Source organism: Betta splendens, chromosome 21, assembly GCF_900634795.4.
Source record: "Betta splendens chromosome 21, fBetSpl5.4, whole genome shotgun sequence".
Taxonomy (NCBI): Eukaryota; Metazoa; Chordata; class Actinopteri; order Anabantiformes; family Osphronemidae; genus Betta; species Betta splendens.
In genome coordinates, this window is record NC_040899.1 from 10549831 (window position 1) to 10574179 (window position 24349).

Below are 24349 nucleotides of genomic sequence, written 5' to 3' on the forward strand. Positions count from 1 at the left end.
TCAGTTGGACTGGATGAATGTGGAGCTGGGAGATAAGCGCTGCCGCTGGCTGGCTGCTGCTCTCTGCTCCCGCTTTCAGGGAGGAGCACCGGGATCCAGACGAGGTCGGTCGCAGCAATTTGGTGATGAGCCACTATTACAGTAAAATGCATCTTCATAACTGGTCGCATTAAGATGCAGAGAGGCCTTAAATAAAACGCAGTCATTAATCTAAAACCGTATTAGAGCAATTTCCACGCAGGGAATGCAGACGTATTTTAACCTCCAAATTAATGATGATTTGTACTAATTAGCCACATGCTCGTGGCTCCGTAATATTTCTGCTCTTAGCGATTAGACCTGCCCTTGATGCTTTGTGGTTTTGAAATGTAAAAAGCCCAAATGCCTTTCAGACCGAGAGCCGCACCTGTGCTGGGACAGTATTAATGCAGCGTGGAGACGTGGAGACGTGAGGCCGTTGCTGCCACAGTTGCACTTTATCGATCGCACATCCGAGTACGACACGCTCCCTGTCAAAGAATTTTCCCGAAAATCAGAGCTAACATCGTTCCCTCGTTGTCGTCACCCACAGCCCTGGGCCGCTCCCGCCCACGGAGCCTTCCAGAACCTTGACCAGCCGCCCTCGGGGAGCCCAGAAACAGCAGGCCTCCCCTGAAATGCCAAGGGTGTCGCCGTGTCCTGTCAGCCTGAATTAGTGCTCTTCTTGCAGCTTCCGCAGCCTTGTTAGTCTGGGTGTGTATGTGTCGAGATCAAAGGAAGCAAGCAAGTGGGATGAGGATGGAAATTTGAGTAAAAAGGGAAATGTGGGTAGTGTCTGCCTCAAATTAAAATCCTCCCTTCATATTTATAGGTCAACTGCCGCTCCACGAAAAAATAAGGAAGCGTTGAGAATTTATTTATTTATTTTTTTCCAGAGGGAATACTTAGAAATAGCTCCACCATTTTTAGAGTTGGACTCCACGTAATGAGAAAACCCAACGCAATAACAAAGCGTTTAATCATGAGAGCACAATCCAATTCAATCCTTGTTTATCAGGTTTTCATTTGAGTTCAGGAAAAAACGCTGGTTGCCAACACTGTGAGCTCTCTAATTGTCTGAAGCTTGGCTGAGTGTATTAAAAAACAACAGACGAGCCAGACAATGCAACTTTCCTCTTTTGTCTCTACCCTTATTATTGTCCCTGCAGGCACTGGTGTCGTGGATCATACCAGCCAGGAGAGTGATGCACACTGTACTTTAGTCATAAAGCTCCATCTGTCCCTCAGGATTGGTGCTGGCAAAGGGAAATCACCCATCTTGCCCTGTAAATAGCCAATGAACCATTGAAATCCTATAATTCTAATTTGGGGATTGGCTGCGTTGTGACAAGGGCATCAGGGCAGTGGGAGATAAAAGTGTCTCAGAGGACCCATTAGTCCCTCATAGCGTGTCTTTAATCAATGGGCTAATGTTTACTCTGCTCACTGTGTCATTCATAATTAAAAATAGCACTGCTCATTAGTGTCCAACGGACCCAAGGTAATATTTTGAATCCTTAAAGCCTCCGCTTGTCGTCTGATGGTGTAAAAGGGCAGCCGTCGGCGCCGCGGACGCTCCTGGTGGAGGACGTGAGGAGGCAGCGCGTGCTTACCGTTTTTACAGATGGGGCAGCACTGCTCCGGCTCGTACACGGGGTTGACGCACTCGGGCACGGCGCAGTCGGACACCACGCAGTGCACCTCGTTGTTCGGTTCGCAGCGGCACCACTCGCAGGGCGACGGCTGCGGACAGAGGGGTGGAGAGGAGCGGGTGAGGGTTTGCAACAGAACCTGCCAGTAAATAGCACGTTAACAAGCGAAGCCGCGAACAGCACGCGCAGCTGTGGCTTTTGTTTCGGTCACATTTAGCGTTTTGCTGCATTCTGCTGTGTTTGGCCCCAGGAAGTCCAGAGGCTTCTCTCAGCACCGCTGCAACATGTAAATCAGAGCTGCGCAGCGCTTCCACGCTGCCGCCTTTCGCTCGTGACCGCAACATGAACTTTAATGCAATCACGTCGAGTGGAAAAAGACAAACTGTTTCCAAATCGCAAAAGGTCAGCTGTTCATCACAATCAGATTTTCTATAGTTAACAGTTCACAGTGAACTTCCCTTATCTGATATTTGGTCGGAACCAAAAGACCATTCAAATCCAGCATTTTTCACCTTTGTTTTTCTGTGCAACATATTCTGGGATGTCCTGCTGTACGGCCGATTCCTCCGCTGTTCCTGTTTTGTGCGGCGGTGATGGAGATGGAAAGCAAGCTCTGGTTTTAATCTGCCTGTTTTGACAGATGCTTCAGCTGACTCTAAATTGATGCTGGCCGTTGGAAGATGAGCAACATTACAGATCAGAATGCTTAGGCAGCACAAGGCAACGGTTGCAATCTGTGTATCCAAAGACATCTACAAAGTCAAGGTGCAATGAATAGTTTAAGTGTAGCCAAAGTTAGTCTCAGCTTTTCATCAGCAGTATTTCCTGATATGTGAAAAAAACTGTTCAGTGTTCAAAACTCTATAAAAGCATGTAATAACTATTACTCTAACCTCCATGAAAGCATCATTAGAAACAGCATCAGAATCTCCTTTCACATGTAGTTGACATCACTTCTCCCCCATAAACAAACCACTGCCAAAATGCTTTTCTTCCAGAGCTACAATTATCCATTTCTGTGAACTCACAGAAGGCGTCCAATTAAGCGGCAAAGCGTCGTCTCACACAGCACATACAGTATATGCTGTATGTATATGCGCCGTGTCGACCTCACAGGCCTCATCTGTGGGGATGTGTGAGTCAAGGTCAGCAGCGCAGCCCGAGGCGTTGTCTTTCGCATGCAGCACAATGTGGACTGAGATGCATCTACTTCTGCTGCATGCTAAGATCACTGGGATTTGGACTTATTTCTTTATTATTACATGACATATTGCAGCAGCGAGCGCTAAACTGAATTTACAATAATCAAAACATGAACAGCTGCTCGGTTTGTACACATGAAGTCAGACACACCAGGATGTAGATGTAATACACAGCATAAGGTTAATAGCAGCTGATGTCATAAACCAGCATCCAGCGTTCAGTCAATGCACTTTACTGATGGTAAATAAAGCAACAGGGCGTCTACGTGCTTTAGCCTCCACTTCTACATCTACAGCAGTAGATGGTTGATTAAATACCAGTTACAAATGTCTAATTAAGGGTAAAAGCACAGCACAAATATGTATTCACCGCAGAAGCAGGAGAATTAGCTGAGTGGATGCTAAGGACCCAGCTAACACCACTTTTGATTAATATTTGGACAGCTGCCAAACATAAAGCAAGGAAATGACTCTTAAACACAACAATGGGAACAATTCCACCCGTTTTTTCACCAGCGCCTGCATCTGGCACAGAGTCTGCGCCATAAGGCGTATTACTGAAACTCAAATGATTGGAGAAATGGGCAGTGAACGCAACATTTGCGTTGAAGTGATGCAAACCATTGTCTGAATACTGCGGGACTAGCTGCTGGTTCCGGGACGTGAGGTATTAAGAGGTGAGAATGTATCTTCGTAACACAGGCGCCACTTGATCCGTGAGGGACTGATGTAGAATCCCGATGACTGGCGTTGAGAGATAGACGGTAGTTTATTCTCTGTCATAACAGGCTTTTAAAAATAAAGCCTTTCAGAGCTGAAGTGGACTTTTCCTCCTGGCTAATCTCACAAATTGACCTACGATGCTACTCAGGCAGAAGCTTCCGCAGCCAGGCCCGTATTAAAGATGTCGTTTCTACTGTGTGCGCATCCTTGAACGTATTCAGCAGTGTTGGCTTTCAGCGCATCCTTTAGTATGAGCTCTACCCTGAAGATGATCTGCCGTGAAACGAAGCACCCTCTCGGTTGAGCATTATGTTCCTTATCGTCCCTTCTCCTCCTTTCTGACTGAGACAAGTGGAGATGGCGCAAGAAAGCAAAGCGCAGTCAAATAACCCTCAGGGGCCTCGGCAATGTAAAATACTTTGAGCCGGACAACAGGGTCAATGGAAAGTCACCCATGCGGCTAATAGAAGTGACGAAAGTGGGTTGACAAGAAAAGTGCATGACAATTTTTTATTGACGGCATGAGAACGCGGAGCGACAGGGAGGCTGAATGCGAGGAGCCACGGGCTCGAATGCTGCTGCTGCCGCCGCCCGCACGGACGTGCTCGAAGCAGAATGTAACTTGAATTCACTTTGCGGCCTAATTGTCAGCACTTACTAATTCATCCTAACTAGGACCTTTTGTTGCTTCTGGCAAATAGGACAGGAAAATCAATTGGCGCGATCATTTTTATAGCTTTTATGGCTGTTGAGTCTCATAGATGTCAGCCCTGAAACAGCGAGTCACTAATTACTGTTCAGTGCTTTAAATGGATAGTTGTGATTGTCTGCATGCGCCGGGGTTCCAGGTGATCAAAACAATCAGCCTCCTCATTGAGCATCTTAGCTGCACTGATGTGAATGGATTAGTACCTGCCTCCTGAGGGTTTAGGCTCATACGTATTACTTGCTAACGCATCAGTTAGCGCCGCTTGCCTTCGAATGGGAACATATTCAGACCGATGTGATGCCTTGTATTTAGTCTTTTACTCTCACTGCCGTTGGAGCTTTTCCTGCTGCTTCGTGCCGAGGCCAGAGGCCCTCAGGTGGTCTGGACGGACCCCTCCTCACCTGATGGTGAATCACCCACGGTTGCCGGGTTGAGCGGCATCGCTCTCTTACTGGGCAGCGAAAGCAGGTAACAGAAAACAGCCGGCGTGAGACGTAGATGCTCAGGTTGACAGGCTGCTACTGGGAGAATTCACTGTCTGCCGGTGCACGAATAATACAGGCGTGCGGTTTAATAAATGACCGGCCGTGTGTTCTGTTTACTGGCAGGTCTGTTGCATTATGGGATTGTTTGGGAGCAATTGTGAAAACATGTCTGGTCTGGACCAAGCTCACCTCTCATGCTTCTGCCTTTGTCTGTGCTGAATATTAATGCAACGATCTTCACCACGGAGCATGATTAGTGCTGGGGAAATGCCAATGAGCCCCCACTAAAGGTTACCTGTGTGCATATCTAAAGAGAAGACTGACGGCCTTTGGGTTCCTTGAACTCTGCAGGGTTCTGGTGCTTTCAAGACCCCACTGAACAGATTCAACACTTGATGCGGGCTAAGACACAGTGTCAGTGGCGTGTCTCCTTATTTCTGTCCCGCTGGTTTTCACTAAGATAATCAGAAAGAACGAATGGATATTTTCTTTATTTTTCTTTTTAGTGTATGAAGAGATATCCTCCTCTCCGCACGGTGTCCAGTCAAGTTAAGCATGACATTGAACTACACTACTGATGGCCTGGATCCCACATCAAACTGTGGGGGCTTATGTACACACACACACACACACACACACACACACACACACACACACACACACACACACACACACACACACACACACTGAACCTTGCAAGTTCTCTATACAGTAACACTGACTGAGACTGATCTTGACACACTGCTCAGTTCAGATTAAATATAGAGGTTGTCGCCGTCCAACAACAGCATCGCTACGTCCCGTTCATGCTAATGAACATGTGCGACGTGATTCCAGCCGTCAGCAAATGATCATCTCTAAACGCTTCCACTGGTTTTTAATGATTAAAACGTCCATCGTGATGCTCCGAAGCCAGTAGATGTTTACGCTACAACATATCGTTGTAGCGTAAACATCTACTGGCTTCGGAGCTGTTCAGCTCATAGATCAGTCCATAACTGACCTTCTAATAATGTTTGTTTACAGCTGAAGGAACGTTACAGAGCGTGGATCCCAACTGTCTTCCTCCACAGATGAACGACGGCCGAATGGCTTCTGATGACGCTTGTCTACATCTTATTTGGCTCAACGCCGCGCTGCCCCCTGCCTGCTCCAATTTGCGGAACTGACATGACATGCTAATACTCACAGCAGTGACATGCTCAAACATCTCCCAGCAGATGCTCCTTTGCTCAGCAGGGAAATCGTCCATATACTAAATACTAACAAACAACATGGCTGTCAGACTATAGTGCATTTTCTATATTATGTTGCAAATCGGGATTTGTATCTATGACTTCAGCTTCTAAATTGTTGGGTATCTTCAATCCTCTCAATTCAAATCAATGGATCCAAAATATGTGTTAGCATGTGGCTAGCACAGCTAGAAGAGATGCACTGATCTTACCTGCTCACTGTCCAACCACAACAAATGCTGCGATGAACCACAGAGCTACAGCGCTGCTTCGGCTGCATTATGTCGTATTATATCTCAATCACTTACAGCCTCAATCCACTTGTGGGAAATTTGAATGAGTCGATTTCCTCGTGGGCAGCAACAGTTTAAGCACAGACTGTAGTTGTCATGCTCGACGTGTCATTTCCAATCAGGCAGTTCCGCGGCGCTCTCTAACAGCTGCAGACACTGGTCTGATGGGTGGATCCCCGATCGCCCAGCAACCACTCCGTGTCCACAACGCACAGGTAAAATAGTCACAGCATCTGTCAGAGTGTTCCGTTAAGGGTGTGTGTGTGTGTGTGGGGGGGGGTACATCACTTGGCTGAGCAGCCATCTTTTTGCCCTTGGCCAATAAACACATTTTCATCAAACTTTTACAGTGTACCCAGAGCAGATAACGCATGCCATTGGGAAGCTTCACTGACCCGACGCTTGAGCTCCAGGTCAGTGCTGCTTTGGTGTATTTGTCTCTTCAGCTCCCAACAAATAAAACAATGTCTGAGATATTATGCATCTAAACTATTCTAACTACCACCATGACGGAGTTACAGCACCGTGACCTGAGTTGTGTAACTTCCACAGAAGCATAAATAAACATAACTAGTCTTTGAGTCGAGGTCTCACCTTGAATTCTTCTAGAATCTTGTAGGTTTTCCCCCGGTACTCGCAGAAGTGCTTCACCTCCTTGCACTCGGGGCAGCATCCGTTGTGCTCCACCTTGGTGCACTTGGGATGAAGTTTCGGGCACTCGGGCTGGTCGCACACGGGCCCGTCCTCCGTGCACGCGCACGGACAGTTCGAGTGTCCCGGGTAGAAGCGCTCCCCCAGCTTGTACACGAAGCCGCTGTCGTCCACGCAGCCCTTCCCGCGGTAGTCGTCGAAGACCATGTTGTCGCCGGCACCTCGCTCCGACTCGTCGGCGGCGTAATCCTCGGGGTTGCCCACCGAGGCCGGGGACGCGGCGCCCAGGGCCAGCAGGAGGAGGGGGAGGAGGATGAAGGCGAGCGAGACCAGAGGGCCCATGCTTCGCCTCGGCATCGAAATCCACATTCAAGGAGACGGCGAGGATGTCATCCCTAAGCGCCGGGGAGCCTCTCCGGATCCGTCCTGCACTTCATTATCCTCGCCACTCAAGCAAATGTGCTGCAGTGGGGAAAAAAATAACATGATATGATGGATGATAATTGTTGTTTTCCAACAAACCTCACGCCCTCAGTGCTTTTCATGTAGGCCCCTGTGCGTTTATTTATCTTAATATATCTGCAGAGACGAATGGGATTCCCTAATTTATCCTGATCCTGTTATTCCTGGAGGCAGCGTTCTGGGCGTCAGGTTATATGTGCGCTGCTGTGCGTGCTGCTTGTTCTCCAGGGGGTGTGTTGGCGAACTACGCGTCCAGTAACAGGCAGAAAAGGTTAAAACATTCATTATCCTAAATAGGAGGATTAGGCTCCTCGCAGTCTGCCTCTCTGTTCGGTACAACTCAGCCTGCTCGCTCCGAATGCACAATGTGAAACTCTAGGAGAGCGAGCAAAAACAACAGGTAGCCGGAGTCCGTTTCGAATTCCACCGAAGCCAATAAATATGCAAATCACTAGATGCACGTCGGATTTACAGCAGGGTGGTCGCACTAAATCAAGCACGCCGCGCGCCAATGTCCGGAGTCACTGGTAAATGCGCAATGATTGAGCTCCAGAATGGGGAAACGGAGCCGGAATCCAGGCAGTTAGGCAACATGAATAAACGCTCCTGGCTCGGAAGCGGTTCGGTTTGCGTGTCTTAACAGATCAATTGACATGCTGGTGGCAACGGGGATGGAAATGAGACGATCACACAAACTCACCGCGTCGAAATTGCTCCGTATCTGCTAAGAGGAAGCCAGAGAGCCCGACACATCGAGGTCCAGAGCAGATCGCAGATAGTCGCTAAGCCGTTTTTTTGGGGGGAAACTTCACTTTATCCACAGGGTAAATTCACCAGACTCCACAACGCGTAATTATCCGTTCCCCTCGGCCGTGATGGTGGGTTTAAAAGCAATTAGACACCAGCATTTTGGAAATACGGTTCCCTCTCTCCAGCGCGAAAGGAAATGAAATCCACGTAAAAGTAGGTCTGCTTCATGATCATCCTCATCACACTCACCTTTCGGAGACGATATGACAGTTCACGTCCAGACATGCGATGCGGAGACGCAGAGAAGCAGCGACCGAGAAAAGAAGATCCTCTGTAGTAATCCCTGAGACTCCAATATTCCCCAACGATTCACGTGAATTTCAGAAGCGGCCAGTCTTGTTGCACGAGGTGTAGCCTGCGTAGCCTTTACATCCAGCGGTTGCGCTAAAAATAAAAACACATCCACATGGGTTGAAGTTGAGTAGAATAAAAAAAATGAACCCTCGCAGACTGAATCAAGTCGTTTTTTATTTTTTATCGTCTGCAGGCGAGACTGAGGAGGGAGCGCTCCGACTTTCAGCACCTTGGACAGCGACTGTCTTCTTCTGCGTCCTGCACTGAGCGGAGCCGAGCGGAGCAGAGCACCCCCCCCCCCCCCCGCCCTCCACGGCCCCCCGCCCCCCTCTGTCACCCACAGACAAAACAACGCTCACACCGCACGACCCGAGAGCGAGTCCGACGGCATTTCTGTGACGGCTCCATCAGCGGCCACAGGCTGCATTCCGGTCAAACGGCCGAATAAGTGGCCGGCGGCCGCAGCGGTCCCCCGCGAGCGGCGGGCAAAACGGGGGACGGCGACGTCAGATCGCTCCGCTGTGTGTGAGTGCTTTTCCGTGTTTGTCCACGGGCACGCTTGTGTCACCGTTCCCCTGCGCGCGCGCGCGCCTACACGCGTGTCAGGGTGTCTCCGCACATGACCCGCAGCCCGTTTCCCTGAGTCACGCGTTATTTGCAGCAGGGACAGAGACCCCATTTGTATTCTGCGGTGCAACGCGCGAGCCAAGTCTGACTCCTCAGCCCCTGCACACACGCGGATACAGTAGGGCTTCGCAGAGCAGCATCCGCTTTGTCTTGCAGATGCTTGCCCGTAGGGGCCACTGCCTGCCCGCGTACAGTCTGAGCACCGGTGACCTGGACCCGGAAGCCCTGCATGTAATTAATTATTCCCATGAGGAATCCTACACATTTATCAGCGTCGCCTTTGTTGCTCGTCTTGTTCAAATGTACTGAAACAGCGTGTCCGGCTTTAATCTGAGTAAAGAATAAAACAGATTAAAAATATATTTCATAGAGACCCCTTTAGCCTAAAACACCTGTCAGAACTCGTAAGGCCACACAACCAGCAAGATGGACGTGAAGGAAAACTGTTCAAATTATGAAAGACTGAAAGTTTCAAAAAGATAAAATGTGAGTTTTCGAGATTGGCTTCAGGTTAAATGTCCCATTCCTAGAATACTTAGCCTGTGTTTGCCAGTTACTGTAATACATGCAAATATCCTGGGACTCTTCTCTTCTGTAAATAATTCTGGGCTGCAAATAGCGATTCTGCTCTCTGGCAAAAATTTCTCAAATAAATAAATTCAGCAAGGCTTGATTACATTCAACCTACAGATAGCAGTCGATCTGAGAAGCAGCCACCTCCTGTCAGCGACACTCCACTAATTACTTTCCTAATCCCGGGGAAATCAATGTACAAAATCAGTGTCACAATGTGTGATGTGTATTATTAGAATAAATAATACAGCGTCTTAGTGCGGTGCCGAAGTCACTCGTGTTGTGAGACAGCGGCGCCACCGCCGCTGACAGGGATCGTGCGGAGGTTAGTTATCTCCAAAAGATGGCAGGTGTTTGAAATGCAGATGCTGGCGACGCTGCAATCGCAACAAAACCTGTGGCAATTGGGGGATTGTCAGACTCCTGGTAATGTGCACAAACCGTCTAATTACGCCGTCAGCTGGAGCATTTACGAGGCGAAGGCGCGATGTTGATGTCGCAGGAGGCTCGTTTTCACCATGTTGTCACGTGGTCTTTCTCATAATCACATCTGAAACACAGCGCATCTGTCATAGTTCATAATCGACATTTGACTTTGTGAAAGTTTGAGGACAGGACGCCACCGACCTTTGACCTCCGCTCGACGCCCACGTCTTGTGCAGAGAAGAACCACTGGCGGCTTTTCAGGCCTCTCATCGGCCTCCGTGTCTCGGGCCGCCTCTCAGAACACCAGCAGATCATTTATTCACTCTGACACTGCACTTGTGCTTCTGGACGGCGCCACGGTCCATTAGGACGTCACTCCGGGTCACGGGGAACACGCAGCGGGCGCCGCGAGCGTCCCCCCGCGTCAGCAGCGACGCCGTCCCGCCGGTGGGACGCCGCTCTTCATCCTGACATTTTCTGCAGATGTTTCCATTTCAGCCGTGTCCGATGAGAGGCAAACAATTCCCAGCCCGCGTGACCGGCTTCCAATTCAATCAGCTAATGGAGGAGGAGCCCCCCCCCCCCCCCCCCCCCCCCCCCGCCTCCCGCCCACTCCTGCCTTCAACCACCTCCGTTTTCCTGCAACAATACATTTGCTGAAGCAGAGCATGTACCACATGTTCTAATGCTTCGGCCATTAGGGCTGCATTTACAGCCCGCTAGCAGGTCTGAGGCATTATATTTGGTGACAGCTATTCATGCTAACTAGACCAAACCGGAGCGAGATAAAGAGTGAGCCTAAGCTAGTGTGTGTGTGAAAGAGAGTGAGCGAATGGGGGGGGGGGTGTATGTGAAAAGGAACATTCCTAAAAGTAGAGCACGCATCTTCCCTCTCGTGTGAAATCAGGGGTTATACTTAATAAAGCGGAGGCCTGATGCTAACGCGTTTAGCAGGAAATCCCACTTCTACTCACTGCAGCCTTTAAATTAATACTAGAGTACTAGTACAATTGTACTGTGTACAAATTGAATCTGTGGCTTGAGCCTCTGCAATCCCCCGCTGATTTAACGGCGCAACAATGTGAATTCATGTCTCTCCGGCTGATCCACAAACTACTTTGAGGAATGTTCTGCAGATTCCGCTTTGAGCCCGAGAAGTAATTTAGTCCTCTTATCGTGATGAATGTATCAGCAGCTAAATCATCCTGATTTTATTAATGCTTTCACTTCCCACATTGTTCTACACATAGTGCCTGTATGAAGTGTGGGGACTCTAGAGTGCACAGTCAACTACACAGTATCAGTTCAACTACTGTATGGCAAATGTGACTTAAATGAAGCTAAAGATTTTGTTTTAAATACACAATAGGAGAAATCATGGAAACGTATGAAGCTGAGGTGGAACTGGAGGCTTGTGTAGTCTGTGCACTCTGCAGCTTGTCCTAAATGTTCCCAGGCCGCCTTCCAGAGGATGCGCCTTACAGCCTCACACCGTTTCACCTCATCCGCTTTCCCCTCCGGTCGCATAAAGCGCACCCTGTATTACATGGCACACTAACTCAGAGATGGACCTTCCAAAGCCGGAGGAAGGCGATGCCTCGGCTGCTGGGGATGAGCCAGCTCGGTGGGAAGAGCCCATGCGTGCGCTGGTTTCCCCGTTCCCCGTCTCGTCCCGGCCGTGTGGTAGCCGCGCTCCTGCGGGTGCTGGCATTTTCCACCGAGTTAGAAGAAGAGCCCATGGGGGGAAGCGTGGAGACTCCCCGCTTTCGATTCGCTCGCTCCAAAGGCAGATGATGCTTCAGCAGCAGCTCAGGGGAGGCGCCGAGCACTGAGACTGCGCTGCTGTGGTTGGGTGCGTCTTAATGACTTTGCAGCTTTAGACATGCAAATGGGGCCGAAGCAGAGAGAAGGCCTGGAGGACAATTTGGCATATGAATCAAATGCAATATACTGGATTTCACTCTGTATTATGTCACTGAGTTATGTGAATGGATCAATGAATGAAGAATTAAATTGAATACACAACAACATCAGTATGCATCATAAATAAAACGAATATGGCAGGTTTTCAATTTCCTATCAAAAGTTTCCACATTAAACTTGGTACAAAATTGTGAGAATGTTTCGGCCAATTTTTTATATTTCGACTGCAAGTTGATCAGTAAATCAGGACTTAATGCACTTATTGTGCTGTAAATTAGAAGAGTAGCTTGACACTGGTACAGTATCATACAGTATCACTTAATGGCAGCTTATCAGCAACACCAAGCTAAACCTAATGCCATCTAGGCTAGGCTAAGCTAAGCTAAGCTAAACTAAGCTAAGCTAAGCTAAACTAAGCTAAACTAAGCTAAGCTAAACTAAGCTAAGTTAAACTAAGCTAATAAAAGCTATTAAAGCTAATAAAATAATGGTTCACCTCTTAGTAACTAAAGCCATTCTCAACATCAATGAAAAAGACACCAGTGGTTATAACTATGCAACTGTCATTATAAATTAAAGCAGCTGAAATCATTATAAAATTATGCAGCAGGACTAATTGCTCCTGTTTGCACAGTTCAAGAGAAATTTATTTTTCTGTGCTTGTGGAGTTGCAAGACAAGACTTTAAGGCAGAGCTACATCACCGCTACGGTGGAGTTATTTTGAAGCACAGGTCATAATGTGAAAATCCTTTTTGAAGGCGGTCAATGTTAAAAAAGACGAGCCATGCAGTTATAAGTGAACATGGAAGTGTTTTGTTCATGTTCACGTGGTAAACAGTTTGCTCATTCACTAAAACTAATATCTGCTCGTTTTGGTTTATTATATATTTAACATAATGTCCCATTGAGATACAACCAAATCGCACCATTATGTGCTTGTTTTTCTTTTCTAATAAATCATGATCCCTCCATGTAAATACAATGTGACTCAACAACTCATACGTGATGACCGTTCCATTAAATGCTGGCTTCTGTCCACTTAGACACCAGACGACCGGTCAAACAGTTCTCACTTCTGTCCCTCGTGCGTCCGGCGTGAGCTCTACGTAAACATTGTTTACGTAGAGATAATGGAGTGCGTTCTCTGGCAGTTGTTTGAGTGTCAATCAGGAGAACAGAGCCCGCAGCCGTCCCACCAGCCGCTCCGACCGCGCAGATTGGCCCCTGAGGTGCCGTGATGCCATAAGCTACAGCCTCGTGCAAAGTAAACCTCAACGTGATGAAATTACTGTTTGCAACTCACAGTGATTACCACAGTTCTGGTGCTTTAGCCAATACCCACCTGTGCAAATCAGTCAGATCTGAGAAACAGGATTATTGCTAGAAGATATTAAAACTGTATGAAAACTGTAACAACAGGTGTCACAGGTGTGTGTGATACTATAAATACTGGATGTTCATTGTTTTATTACAGCGAAGCAGGAAAACAAATAATTTAATGAAGCCTTGTGTAATATTAGGTTACCATTCGTTGCTATTAGTGTTTAGAGACAAACATTCCTTGTGTTAAACCCTCATACTTGCTTTTGTCACTACATGACTCCACTGTTGTAATGCTCTGTACTGTATGTAGGCGTTAGTCAAGCATCACTCTATCGCCTACAGCTGGTTCGAAATGCTGCTGCGCTTGCACTCGGAAAGCGAGAGCATTTTACACCAATACTGGCGTCCCTTCGTTGGCTTCCAGTCCATTTTAAAGTCAAGTTTCAGATTTTATCCTGTGTTTTTTAAGGCACTTAATGGTCGAGCTCCTTCTTATATTTTAGAACTTTTACACCCATCATCTCCCGTTCGGACCCTCAGATCCACTGACCAGCTGCTTCTTGAGGTTCCAGGCTCAAAAGCAGAGGTGCCTTTTATTGATATTATTATTATTTGTAGACAGTTGAGTGTCTTTTAATCGTCATATGGTTGTTTTTGTGGTTTTCACTACCTCCAGAAGGATGTGTTCCCCCCTCATCCTGCTCATCTGCGTCTTCGTCGGCCCTATTGCGCATTCCCAGAGAAGTGGGTGCGGGAGTGTTTACCGACGGCGGCGCTGACATCACCGCTGCAGATGGCGGAGCGTGGATTTGTGTGCTCCGCTAATAAGACCAGGTGTTTCCACCACCAGAGACATTTTCAACAGGCGTGCAAATGAAATGCAAACCCATTTAACTGTTAAATACATGCAAGGTAGGCAGCGAGCCCGGCATCTGGGATGCTTTTAAATCCCCACACTTATGCATTCATTAAGGTATTTTCCAAACATACACACCCTATTTCTGAGTTGCTGACTAATTGTTTAGCCAGTAAAGCACTGACGAGAGCTACAGAGCAAACTGTGACAAATGCGTTTCTCCCCCCGGGGGGGGGGGGGGAGCACACTCTGTCTACATATTGAATAATGAAGGGCAACAGGAATCCTGATTTATAAGTCGAGTTAATGGCGGACTGGTTTCATGGCTGTACATTATCACATAATATAAACGGGACAACCCGCTGCTGTCACCGTGGCATTGTGTCAATATATTGTACATTATCCATCAGTGTAGTGCCAATAAAATTCAAATGTTGTTTTCACACGTTTAACCTCGTGACGAGCCCATTTGCAGCTCTCAGGTTGTTCGGTCGCGTAATGGAAGCCTCCCGTCACGTTCGCAGTGAAAGACACAGCGTCCACATCATGATTTACTACTGTCGCATGGTAAAAACTAGGCGAGCCTTACAGTGGACAACAGGTGAAAGTGAACAGCAGCCATCAGGAGCAAAGGCCTCTTATTGCAGGTACAGAAATTATATTCTAAATAAATAAATAAACATGATGACTAAAGGATGTGTCTGATTCTTTCTGACCTTCAACATTGCTCGTCTATTTACATGTACCTCAAACAGTTGTGTAACTGTATATTTCTGTAGCTTTAATTTTGCCAAGACAAACTCATTGCATATTAAATTCTTAAATATGCTGAGGAGAACTGCAATTTCACAACTCCACCAATTCAAACGTGCACTATGAACAAGCCACAGCTAAATGCTGAGCCAGTTAGCTGCAATAACAGTGTAATAAAGCTGAAGTGTATAATAGCTAATATTGGGGGAGCTCACACAGTAAATTGTACCTAATCTGCTATGATCTTTACATTTGGCTGTTTGTTGCAGTAGTAAAATATCCCAACATCTTGGCAATTACCTTCATTGTTCCATGTTCAGCAGCAGGTGCTGGATGTCATCATCACTGTATGAAGTCTGTCTTACAATATGAACAGCTCCTCTTCCTGCGCTGATTGTCAGAATCAATGCGACGCTGGGAGTCCCGTCCGTGCACATTTCCATTGCTAATGGTCCCTGTGCAATCTGCAAAATACATGTTCCAGTCATCTCACCACACAGCGGAGACTCACGGACGCGGCTGATTGATGTTGTTTGTTTGCTAAATGCGTGTGCACCCATTAATACAGTGTAAGCGCTAATGAAGTGGACGCGGGATTAAATTCTTCACTTGGCTGTGTTGCGTCCTCCTAATGCGCTGTCCTGTTGTGTATCTTTCACGCATGACGCGAATGCTGATATCACGTCTGAACAACCCTCCGCCAGCTCCAGTACATTAATTGAGGAAAGCATCTAAGAGTGTATTTGATCTTCTTTCTGTGGTTATCTGGACTCTGAGCAGCCTCTAACACCCTTTCACCCCATTGTTCTCAGCTACTGTACGTTTCACAGTCTTGAATGGATCCGTTAGAGAAAACGCTCACAGATATCCACACTAATCTCCACTCACATGGCCAGAGAGCCTTTTATGATACAATCTTCCCCAAGATCACAAGGATGGCAAATGTGAATTGCATTTTGGGGTAAGACATCTGCTTTCATTTGCATCACAATTACGCTACAAATTAATTCTTAATTCCTGTTTTTGCATTCCGCAGCTCTTGTGTTTGTTCTGAATAATTTAGTACGGGGCATTAACACGGTCCTACTATGAGGTCTGCCTGCGAATAGGGCCGGTCTGATGTTTTAAAGTCAACTGAAATGTAAAAAAAGGCCAGACTGGTGCATTATTATTCATAACTTTATCACTCTAAAGGAATAAAGGCTTCATAACCTCTTCAATGCAAAAGTACTAAAGTAGTGGAATTAAATTGAAGTACTTTCCTCTTTCTAAGCATTCTGTATAAGTATCAAGAATAAACAATAAACAGTTCTGTTATTTAGTGACGTCTCCCCTTTTGATTGACAGGCTCACCTGGCCACGCCCCCTCAGCTCACAGCCACACACGTAGTGAATACACGCCCTGCTCCTCCTGGCTCCTCTGCCCCCACGCTTCCACGTTCTCCTCTGTCACACACTTCCTCTCCAGCTGCATCTAATCTCTGCTTAATGAACTCTCCATTCAAAGCCAGCCAACACACGCCAGTTGTCAGGTTGTCTGCGGCAGAGGCACCGTGCCAGCGCTCATAAGGCATCTGTCACAGATTCTCCATCAGCCTGTAAGTTACTGCCCGAGCTTATTTACTTATACTTCGTTTTGCTAATGGCTTCGTGGAGACCATGTTTCGAACAGAAGAAGGAGATCATCTCGTTTTTGTGAAGCGTTTCAGCACTAGACTGTTCGTGAGACCACGTACTTCAGAAGATTCACAGTAATCTGTGTATTGTGACCAGTGTCAAGTCTGTGAATACTCATCTATTTATCTCTCAGACCCAGAAACTCCACTTCTCTCTCACATTTCAAGGAGACAGTGCATTTACACTAGATTCCACACTTTAATTGTCTCTAAAGTTATTAAATCATGAGTATTTAGTTTAAGTGTTTTCCAATATTGGCACAATAAAAACACTTCTATGCTCCTATTTATGCCACTCTGAACTTGGACTTGGTTTACACACAGACATACAACAAAACAGATTCTCCACTGCTTTTCTAAACACAGAATAAAACAAAACAAAATGATCAAACAGACACAGGAAACGACAGAATGGTTGGACAGAGAGAGCCCACAACAGGCTCGTCTCAGGAACTGCGCTGAAACAGAACCCTGGCTCCTCTTCAGAACAATCCCCTAATCACAGGCCCGCTAATTGATTGCTGCTTTTATTTTTTTTAACAGCGTTCGCTGGGACGTGGCCCATCGTGCAGCGAGTGCCTTTGAATCGAAGGGCTATTTATTAGATGAATGTGATGACCAGCCAAGTTGTGCAGAGGAGTCGCAGGCGTCGACCGACTGGCTGACGCATGAAAAGCTGCGGCGCGAAGGTGCCTGCTCAGAAAGTCTTCAACAAAAGTTGCTAACTTATGGTTGTTAAACCAAAGCAAGTGGGGAAAAATGCAGATTTTAATATGTAAATGCCAGTAAGTCAATATCATAGGATTAAATCAGTGTTAATATCCAAAGCGATAGCGTGGCTGCCTCCCCTGCTTTCACATGCATATTACATCTTAGCCCCATCTTTCATTCCCCTGTCTAAGTAGCAGACCTGCCCTCCTGACACGCGGAGCAGCGTGGAAACAGGCGGCGCTGGCAGGTCTTGGCAGCAGACGCCTCGGACCCGTCTCATATCTGCCTGATCTGTGATCCTGTCAACTTCACCGAGTCTCTGAGGTAGGAGACACACTAGATCAAGAAACCGACACTGCTGTGCGTCAACGGCGTATGGAGAGAGTCCAGGATGAAGCTGCCTGTGTGAAAAACACTTAATAGTAATAGTCCAAACTGTAATTATGGTCTTTTTATAGCGGTGACTCTAGGCACAGACACATGCATCACTTTAAAATCTTCAGTTATACTGACAGTAAAGCATAGTGTGCGTACTTCTGGAGCAAACCAGCCAAAGCATGGCGCTATTAAGGAAGTCCTGTGCTTAATTGGATGAAGACATAAACCCTTTAGATGAGTCGATAAGAAGGAGCTGCCTAATGTGATCTGCAGCCCATTGAAAAGCATTCAAGTACTGGCGACCAGTTAGAGGAGATGGAGACCAGTGTTTTGCTCCCGTCAGCATTTAGCAGCTTCACTTGTAATAAATATAATTAAAACTTAAAAATACAATTTTGACGCGAAGCAGAGGACGCTCCCCTGCTTTAACGCAGCTATCGCTTCTGCAGGGATTAATTTACGCCGTTTTTAAATAGTTCTGCACTAAGTGCACGTATGGCACGTTTAATTATTGTGATCACCGCGAAGCTCACTTAATCTGCCAGCGAGGAAAACAAGACTGAGGATCTACAGCCGCGCTAATGGCTCAGTGAGGCCTCTGTTGCTGTTGCTGTGGCTGTTAAAACTCTGACATGACGATGCAAATAATCCGTAGATATACTGTACGGTTGGAGCCTCCGCCACTAATAGTTCAAGCACCGAAAGCTCCTCGGCGTTAGTCAAAAGTGCCACATGTATCTCACAGCGGACAAATGTTTCAAACAGCAGGAACTTATCACTTTTTTGTCATGGCTTCAGCACTCTTTCAATTATTAAATAATTTTTTTAGGAATTTATTGAAAAATGAAAAAACAGCAATGCTACTGTAATACCTAACACGGAAAGATAAGGGAATAAGGATTCTAAACGCTGTCCAAATTGTTTAATGTTATTCTTTACTGCCTTATCTGCAGCGTTTCCTAAATTGGAATATGACTCTTGGGCAATTTGAATGTGTTTAATCTCAGTCTGGGCGCGTAAATTAGATTTGATAATAAAAGGAAAAATAAATTCCATTGTCAAATGGGCTCAATGTTGTCGAATGTTGTCAGGTGGGCCTGAGAGGCTGTGATAAAGCTGGGTGGCAGCTCAATCATATGGCTGCGTTTTCATCTTGTTGTGGTGCCAGATATACAACGGAGATGCTTTGTATCTGGGCGATTCGGCTGGAAACACTGGAAACCGAGCCCTTATTCCATCTGCATCGGTGTAGTGGCAGTTTTAAAAACTACTTCATAAAACCTGGAGAAGAAGGGCACGGTGAGAAGGGCATTTTAGAGACTGACGTTTTATTCATGAGGCGCGCGGCTTATGCTGCTCCTCTGAGTTAAGAGGAGCACTTAGATTGCGTAGGGGCTTTTTTATTTTCAAAAGGAAGGCAACCCGCTTTTGTAAGAGCTACTTTTCTGATTCTTGTTCATTTCTTACAATTGTTTTGTGTTTATTGTGACAAAAATACAATTTCAAATGCTCACATTCCAGCTGGTGCAGAATATTGAAGGGAAGTCATTTACTTTGTCTCCTAAACAGCAGTGTGACAGACAGCAGCCATTAACCTGCTGACTGCCTATAAGTTTGTTTACATATATTATTAATGCATAGCTTTTATACCATAGCTTATCATCAGGCCCATATTTAAGCATGCATGACCCTCTGGAGAGTGTGATAGTGCTGTTTATAATATTTATGTGTGCTGCAGAATCAACTGAACTATTGGGACTGATCTACAGTGTGAGTGGTGCTAGCGTTGGGCTGATGCTATTTCATTGCCTTGAGTAATGTAGAGTGCCGCTGCAATTGTTTGGGGACATCGTTCTGGCGCAACAACTTGGGACACTAGGGAATATGTGGTAATACTTTCTGCTCCTGATCCAGTGATTGTACATTACTCCGTGCCGCGGCGCCTTCTCTACCGATGCTCAATAATAAGCCTGTCAGCTTGATTTAAAAAGGCTGTGGCAGTATTATGAGAGACACCATCAGATTTACAATAATTCATAAATCTCAAGCAATAAAGGATAAATCAGAGGAGGTGCGGGTTTAAACTGTTTTCACTCTCCCATCTGTGTCATGGCTCAAAGGACAGGCATGCACATTGTACAGTAAACCTGTGTGGTTAGCAGAGCATGTGTTGGCAGCATTAAAGTGACAAACTCAGATTGGAAAATGTTGAAATGTGTAATCTGTCGTAAAAGTTCCCTTAAGGAACTACAGTCTTAAGTACATTGCATCACAGGGACACGTGTTCATGGTTTGTTGCTCTTTTACATGTGCTACAGTGTCTGTAAATCGCTGTTTATTCAGGTTCTTTGTTTGCTTTGTGGTTTTATACACAGGGTGAATAGTTGTCTAGTTACATTTTATTGTTTTCATGGAGAAAGATCTGATGCCGCACTAATGCAGGTTCACCTGATCAAAGTCCTTCTCGCACATTGACACACTGACTGACAGCGGAGTTCAAACCACAGAAGTCAAGTAATGTGTTGGCGTCTCCAGGATTATTACAGCTGCGCTTAATTGTCTGGCAAATGATCGGCACGTGACGCCGCATCATGGTCTGTCTATTTGTTTCATGCATCGCTTGATTTTCTAATTCCAAAGGTGCCCTAAACCTAAACACACTTATTCATGTTGATGAACTACCCTGCTGCAGCCAGGGAGAAGATGGAGAACAGGAATCAGAAGAAACAACCTAGTTAGCTCACACTCTCAGAATCAGGCTCTGATTTTACATTAGAGCAATATTTAATTTAAAACTTATAATAGCAGTGCACTGGAGATATCACATTCAATCACCTTCAGCAACTGGAATCTGCATCTGAATACTTCCAGTTTAAAGCCTAATGTGACGTTCAGGTTGCCAGCTGACTAGCCCGGACATGTTTTGCTTTTACAAAGCAGCTGACTCTGTTAAATGAGGCTGCCTGGCAGGTTGCAAAGCACGCCGTCGCTGCTTTGCTTGGGGCTGTTGTTGCCGAATACGTGGTTCCCCGGGTTCTCGTGCTTGAAAACAAACAACAAAAAAAAAGGAAAAACAAAAGTCTTTCAAAGATATTTAAATGTCTCATTTAGATGTAACTTTGAATTGCAGGGCCTCACAGTAAATAGCCCAGTTTGGAGCAATTCTAGCTAATGACCAACCCCACCATCTCGTACCAACTGCTCATCCCTACCTCCTGAATATTTATGTACAGACAGTGTTGGCTTTGTCCCTTTCCACCACTTACTGCGTATTGTGTTGGAAAAATGAAGTGGGATGTCTTCATATACTTGGAGTGGCTTCTCTCTCGAAGTGTGAATAAATTATGATCCACTGTTGATTGGATTTCTGTCAAGAGAATGAACAGGAAATGAAAGGCTTTGATGGGAGTGGGTTACAGTGGAAGAGAATGCTGTACCCTGTGATTAATAGTTCGGTCCAATTCATTCAGCCATTTTTTTGGGGGGGAGGGCTAACAAACAGGAAGTAAACAAGGCAGAAACGGAGGCGACGAATCCCCTGCATCATTCAAACCTTGGTGTCCGTCTGAAAGGGTCAGTGATTGACTCTGATTTAGCCTGTTCCCAGTTCAGAGGAAATGAATAGATGCCAATCACACTGCTGCAATTCTGTCAGCAGGACTGCCCAGCTGTGACTAGATGGTGCGCAATGACTCTCTACAGTCCTGGGTTATAATTATATGGAACACAGCATGTCATTGCAGCATATCTGGACCATATGGACATGCTGTAGGGTGTAATATAGTATAATACAACAATCATACTGTACAGTGTGAATGATGCATCTAATCAGTTGCTTGAAAACACATAATTTAAAAACTCTGCTTTTGTTCAGCCTATTGGTTTGGTTGCATTTCTAATGTGCATCTTATTTATTATGACTCTTCAGTGCATGTTTGGTTAAAGCTTTAGTAATTCAATGGGAATGTCATCTTTTGTGTCTGGAAGAAGCTTGAAGGGAGAAAGACATTTTTGAGAAAGACATTTTTGAAGCTTCCTCCCCTTTTTTGCGGCTTCAGAAAAGCCTGTCAACCGGCTCCTTTCCATCTCCAGATGAGTTTTGGAAGTTAAAAACTGTAGCATAAGTGTTTCTGAAGTCTTCCTATGTGGCTGCCCTGCTGCCTTAGAGCTTAACAGTACAGGACTGTGTTGGACTTGAAATAATTGGATTATTATAATCTTTTAGACACTGATAACCAAGAGCAAAGAGTCGCAGAGCTCAACTACAGTCAGGTACAACGTTTGCTTGCTGGGCAGCAGGGAGCACTTCACCCATTTAGAGTTCTCGAAATCCCCAGCTCACTTAAATGCATCTTGAACTAGACGAGCTAGAGTATGTGTATTCAAAAGCATGAATGAGATCTGATTTAACGATAAATTATATAAAGATGAACTGAAAACACAGAAAATTGGCCCGTTTATTTGGTTTTGGAGTCACTGCTCGATAAGACTGAGTGAGGAGCAGATTTCATATAGTCCTCATTTAGAAATCTGGTCACTGAGTGTTTGCAACCACTTCATCCTGCCGCGCCGTTCAATGGAGATCTTTATATTTCGAGTATATATGCTCGTACTAGTTTCTAATTTTTAGTATTCGGTCCTGCCAAAGCACCTCATCTATACATTAGTTTATGTCTAGACAATTTCAGGCATACATATGTAGATGAATAAAATACTGCCTAAGGTTATTTAAAATGCCTTGTTTGATCTTGTGGTTTTATAAATTATCTTCCACAACCATCCAAGTGTTTCAGCTGTATTCTGATTTATTCATATTAATATAATATAATACAATATAATACACACATGCACATTAGCATGACAATAAATCTAAAAACACAATTTAAAAGAAGAGATGAAAGCGTTTAAATTCGGTGGCCACTAATACTAAAAAAGGAAATTTATAGCTCCTTCCAAATCTTTGACCTTTCGGTCCCAATCATATTCTTCACACACGGCACAGAGAATATTACTGTTGTTTGGAGGTTCTAAATTACTTTCTTGACTTGCCCTGTGTTTTACTCCCTTCATTATCACATCCTGATTAAAACACAAATGAGAGAGCGCTAGGGATGGAATTGCAGCCATTTATGGTCCGCCCCCCTTTTTTTTAAAGCACTATTATTATCTGACTTGTTCTTTGTTGAGAAAATTGCCCAGCATAATAAAACCCAACCGTAATGCAGATAAATGTTCATCTAAACTGAGAAAATTCTATAATGACGCCGCATTATCGCATGATTGAATACAAAAACATGGGATTGCAATAAGATAATACTTCAACTGCGCTTCAGCATATTAAAGTATGCGACTAGAAATTCCTATAAGCAACAAGAACTAAACAAAACAACCAAAAGCGTCTGTTGGTGGAGGAATATCTTAATGGTGTGTACTTGCATCTTCTGGGAGAAAATCTGGTCTTCTGGGGCTTAAAACATCAAACAGGTGCTTTCAGGCAGTACTTTTGTGCTAAACATTCATGAATATGAATATGAAGTATCCTCTGTTTGAACGGCCTTCCTTTTATGCTGGAATAACTTGGTGACAGGTAGCTAAACACCTTCGCTAGTTAGCTAGCGTTAGCAGCATAGCATTATTGCTATCAACATGGCCCAGCAGGATTAGCAGAGACTGTGTGCGGGGGTTCATGTGGTGCACATAGTTCCTGTGTGAGTATAAGGCTCTGGGAATTCATTTAAGTTGTTTTGCTTAAAAAAAATAAAATCAAATTTTGTTTTTATTTCTTTTTCCTTTACAACAGTTCAGAGGTGAGGACCTTCTGCCTCTCTCCCACATGGACACAGACAATGGCTCAAGATGAGTTGGCCTCCTAATCAGTGAGTAGTACAGTAGGAGTAATGCTGGGCATAAATAATGTATTAAATATAACTTCTCCTGACTGGTAGTTATTAAGATGCAGGCCCACAAGTCTCCTAGGTGGTTTGAGATAAAGCTGACCCAGCTCTAAAAGTATTTCCTTCCAGTATCCTCGACTCGAGGTTATGGCTTCTATATAGGTTACTTTAGCTCATTTATTACTGTAGTTTGCAGCTTCTGATACAATTTCTTCTACTTACTTGAACACTGAATGAGTGAAGAGTGTGTGACTAAAATTATTCTTCTGCTTCTGCTTCACCTCCGATCAAAGTGAGCTTCAGTCAGTCAGCTGGTGGTTTAGCCACAGGGTAGATACTATAGAGCTTTGTTTTCTTCGCTTCTAAAGTCTTTTTTCTTTTAAATTCTTTACAACACCTGTGTATAGGACGACTGCAAAACAAAGTGATATGAATGTTAAAATGAAGTTTCCTTCCAGAAGTACTGAATTATGCATTCATCTTTTGTTTAGTTTACTTGTTCTTTGTGTTGCTTGTGTCGGTCAGACCTTCACATCCCTGCTGCAAGTGAATTATTGACAGCAGACCTCCACTGTGATCTTTATTTAAAGTTTTTACGCGCCAGTTGAGGGTAGAAATAACTATTTTCTACATTCTCTAAATGAACTTTAAACGCAGCTTCTCTTCAGCTATTG

At 45.3% G+C, this 24349-nt stretch overlaps 1 protein-coding gene and 3 long non-coding RNA genes across 9 annotated transcripts in view; 3 read left to right on the plus strand and 1 right to left on the minus strand.

Moving 5' to 3' along the window:
- Positions 1-6898, plus strand: part of LOC114846873 (uncharacterized) — an 8756-nt gene extending 1858 nt beyond the window's left edge. For both annotated transcript variants that reach the window (XR_008693408.1, XR_003784131.3), the window contains exon 3: positions 5816-6898. This is a non-coding gene — a long non-coding RNA (uncharacterized LOC114846873). The remainder of the gene's footprint in view (positions 1-5815) is intronic.
- Positions 1-8777, minus strand: part of vwc2l (von Willebrand factor C domain containing 2 like) — a 14784-nt gene extending 6007 nt beyond the window's left edge. Inside the window, exons 1-3 of one of the 2 annotated variants that reach the window (XM_029136072.3) lie at positions 8430-8777; positions 6912-7430; positions 1632-1761 (exon numbers count right to left, since the gene is read on the minus strand). In XM_029136072.3, the coding sequence (XP_028991905.1) occupies positions 1632-1761; positions 6912-7337 (556 nt within the window). In that variant the 5' untranslated portion in view covers positions 7338-7430; positions 8430-8777. Of the gene's footprint in view, positions 1-1631; positions 1762-6911; positions 7431-8130 lie in introns of both variants that reach the window. The other variant, XM_029136071.3, reaches the window with a different exon arrangement.
- Positions 8778-8920: 143 nt separating this feature from the next.
- On the plus strand, positions 8921-14942 carry LOC114846874 (uncharacterized). Its single transcript, XR_003784132.3, has 3 exons — positions 8921-9059; positions 13911-13993; positions 14084-14942. It is a non-coding gene; the product is annotated as an uncharacterized LOC114846874 (long non-coding RNA).
- A 1505-nt stretch (positions 14943-16447) lies between these two features.
- Positions 16448-24349, plus strand: part of LOC121201934 (uncharacterized) — a 49890-nt gene continuing 41988 nt past the window's right edge. For 2 of the 4 annotated variants that reach the window (XR_008693407.1, XR_005897142.2), the window contains exons 1-4: positions 16448-16614; positions 17236-17477; positions 17598-17727; positions 23582-23657. This is a non-coding gene — a long non-coding RNA (uncharacterized LOC121201934). The remainder of the gene's footprint in view (positions 16615-17235; positions 17478-17597; positions 17728-23581; positions 23658-24349) is intronic. The other 2 variants (XR_005897139.2, XR_005897143.2) reach the window with 1 other exon arrangement.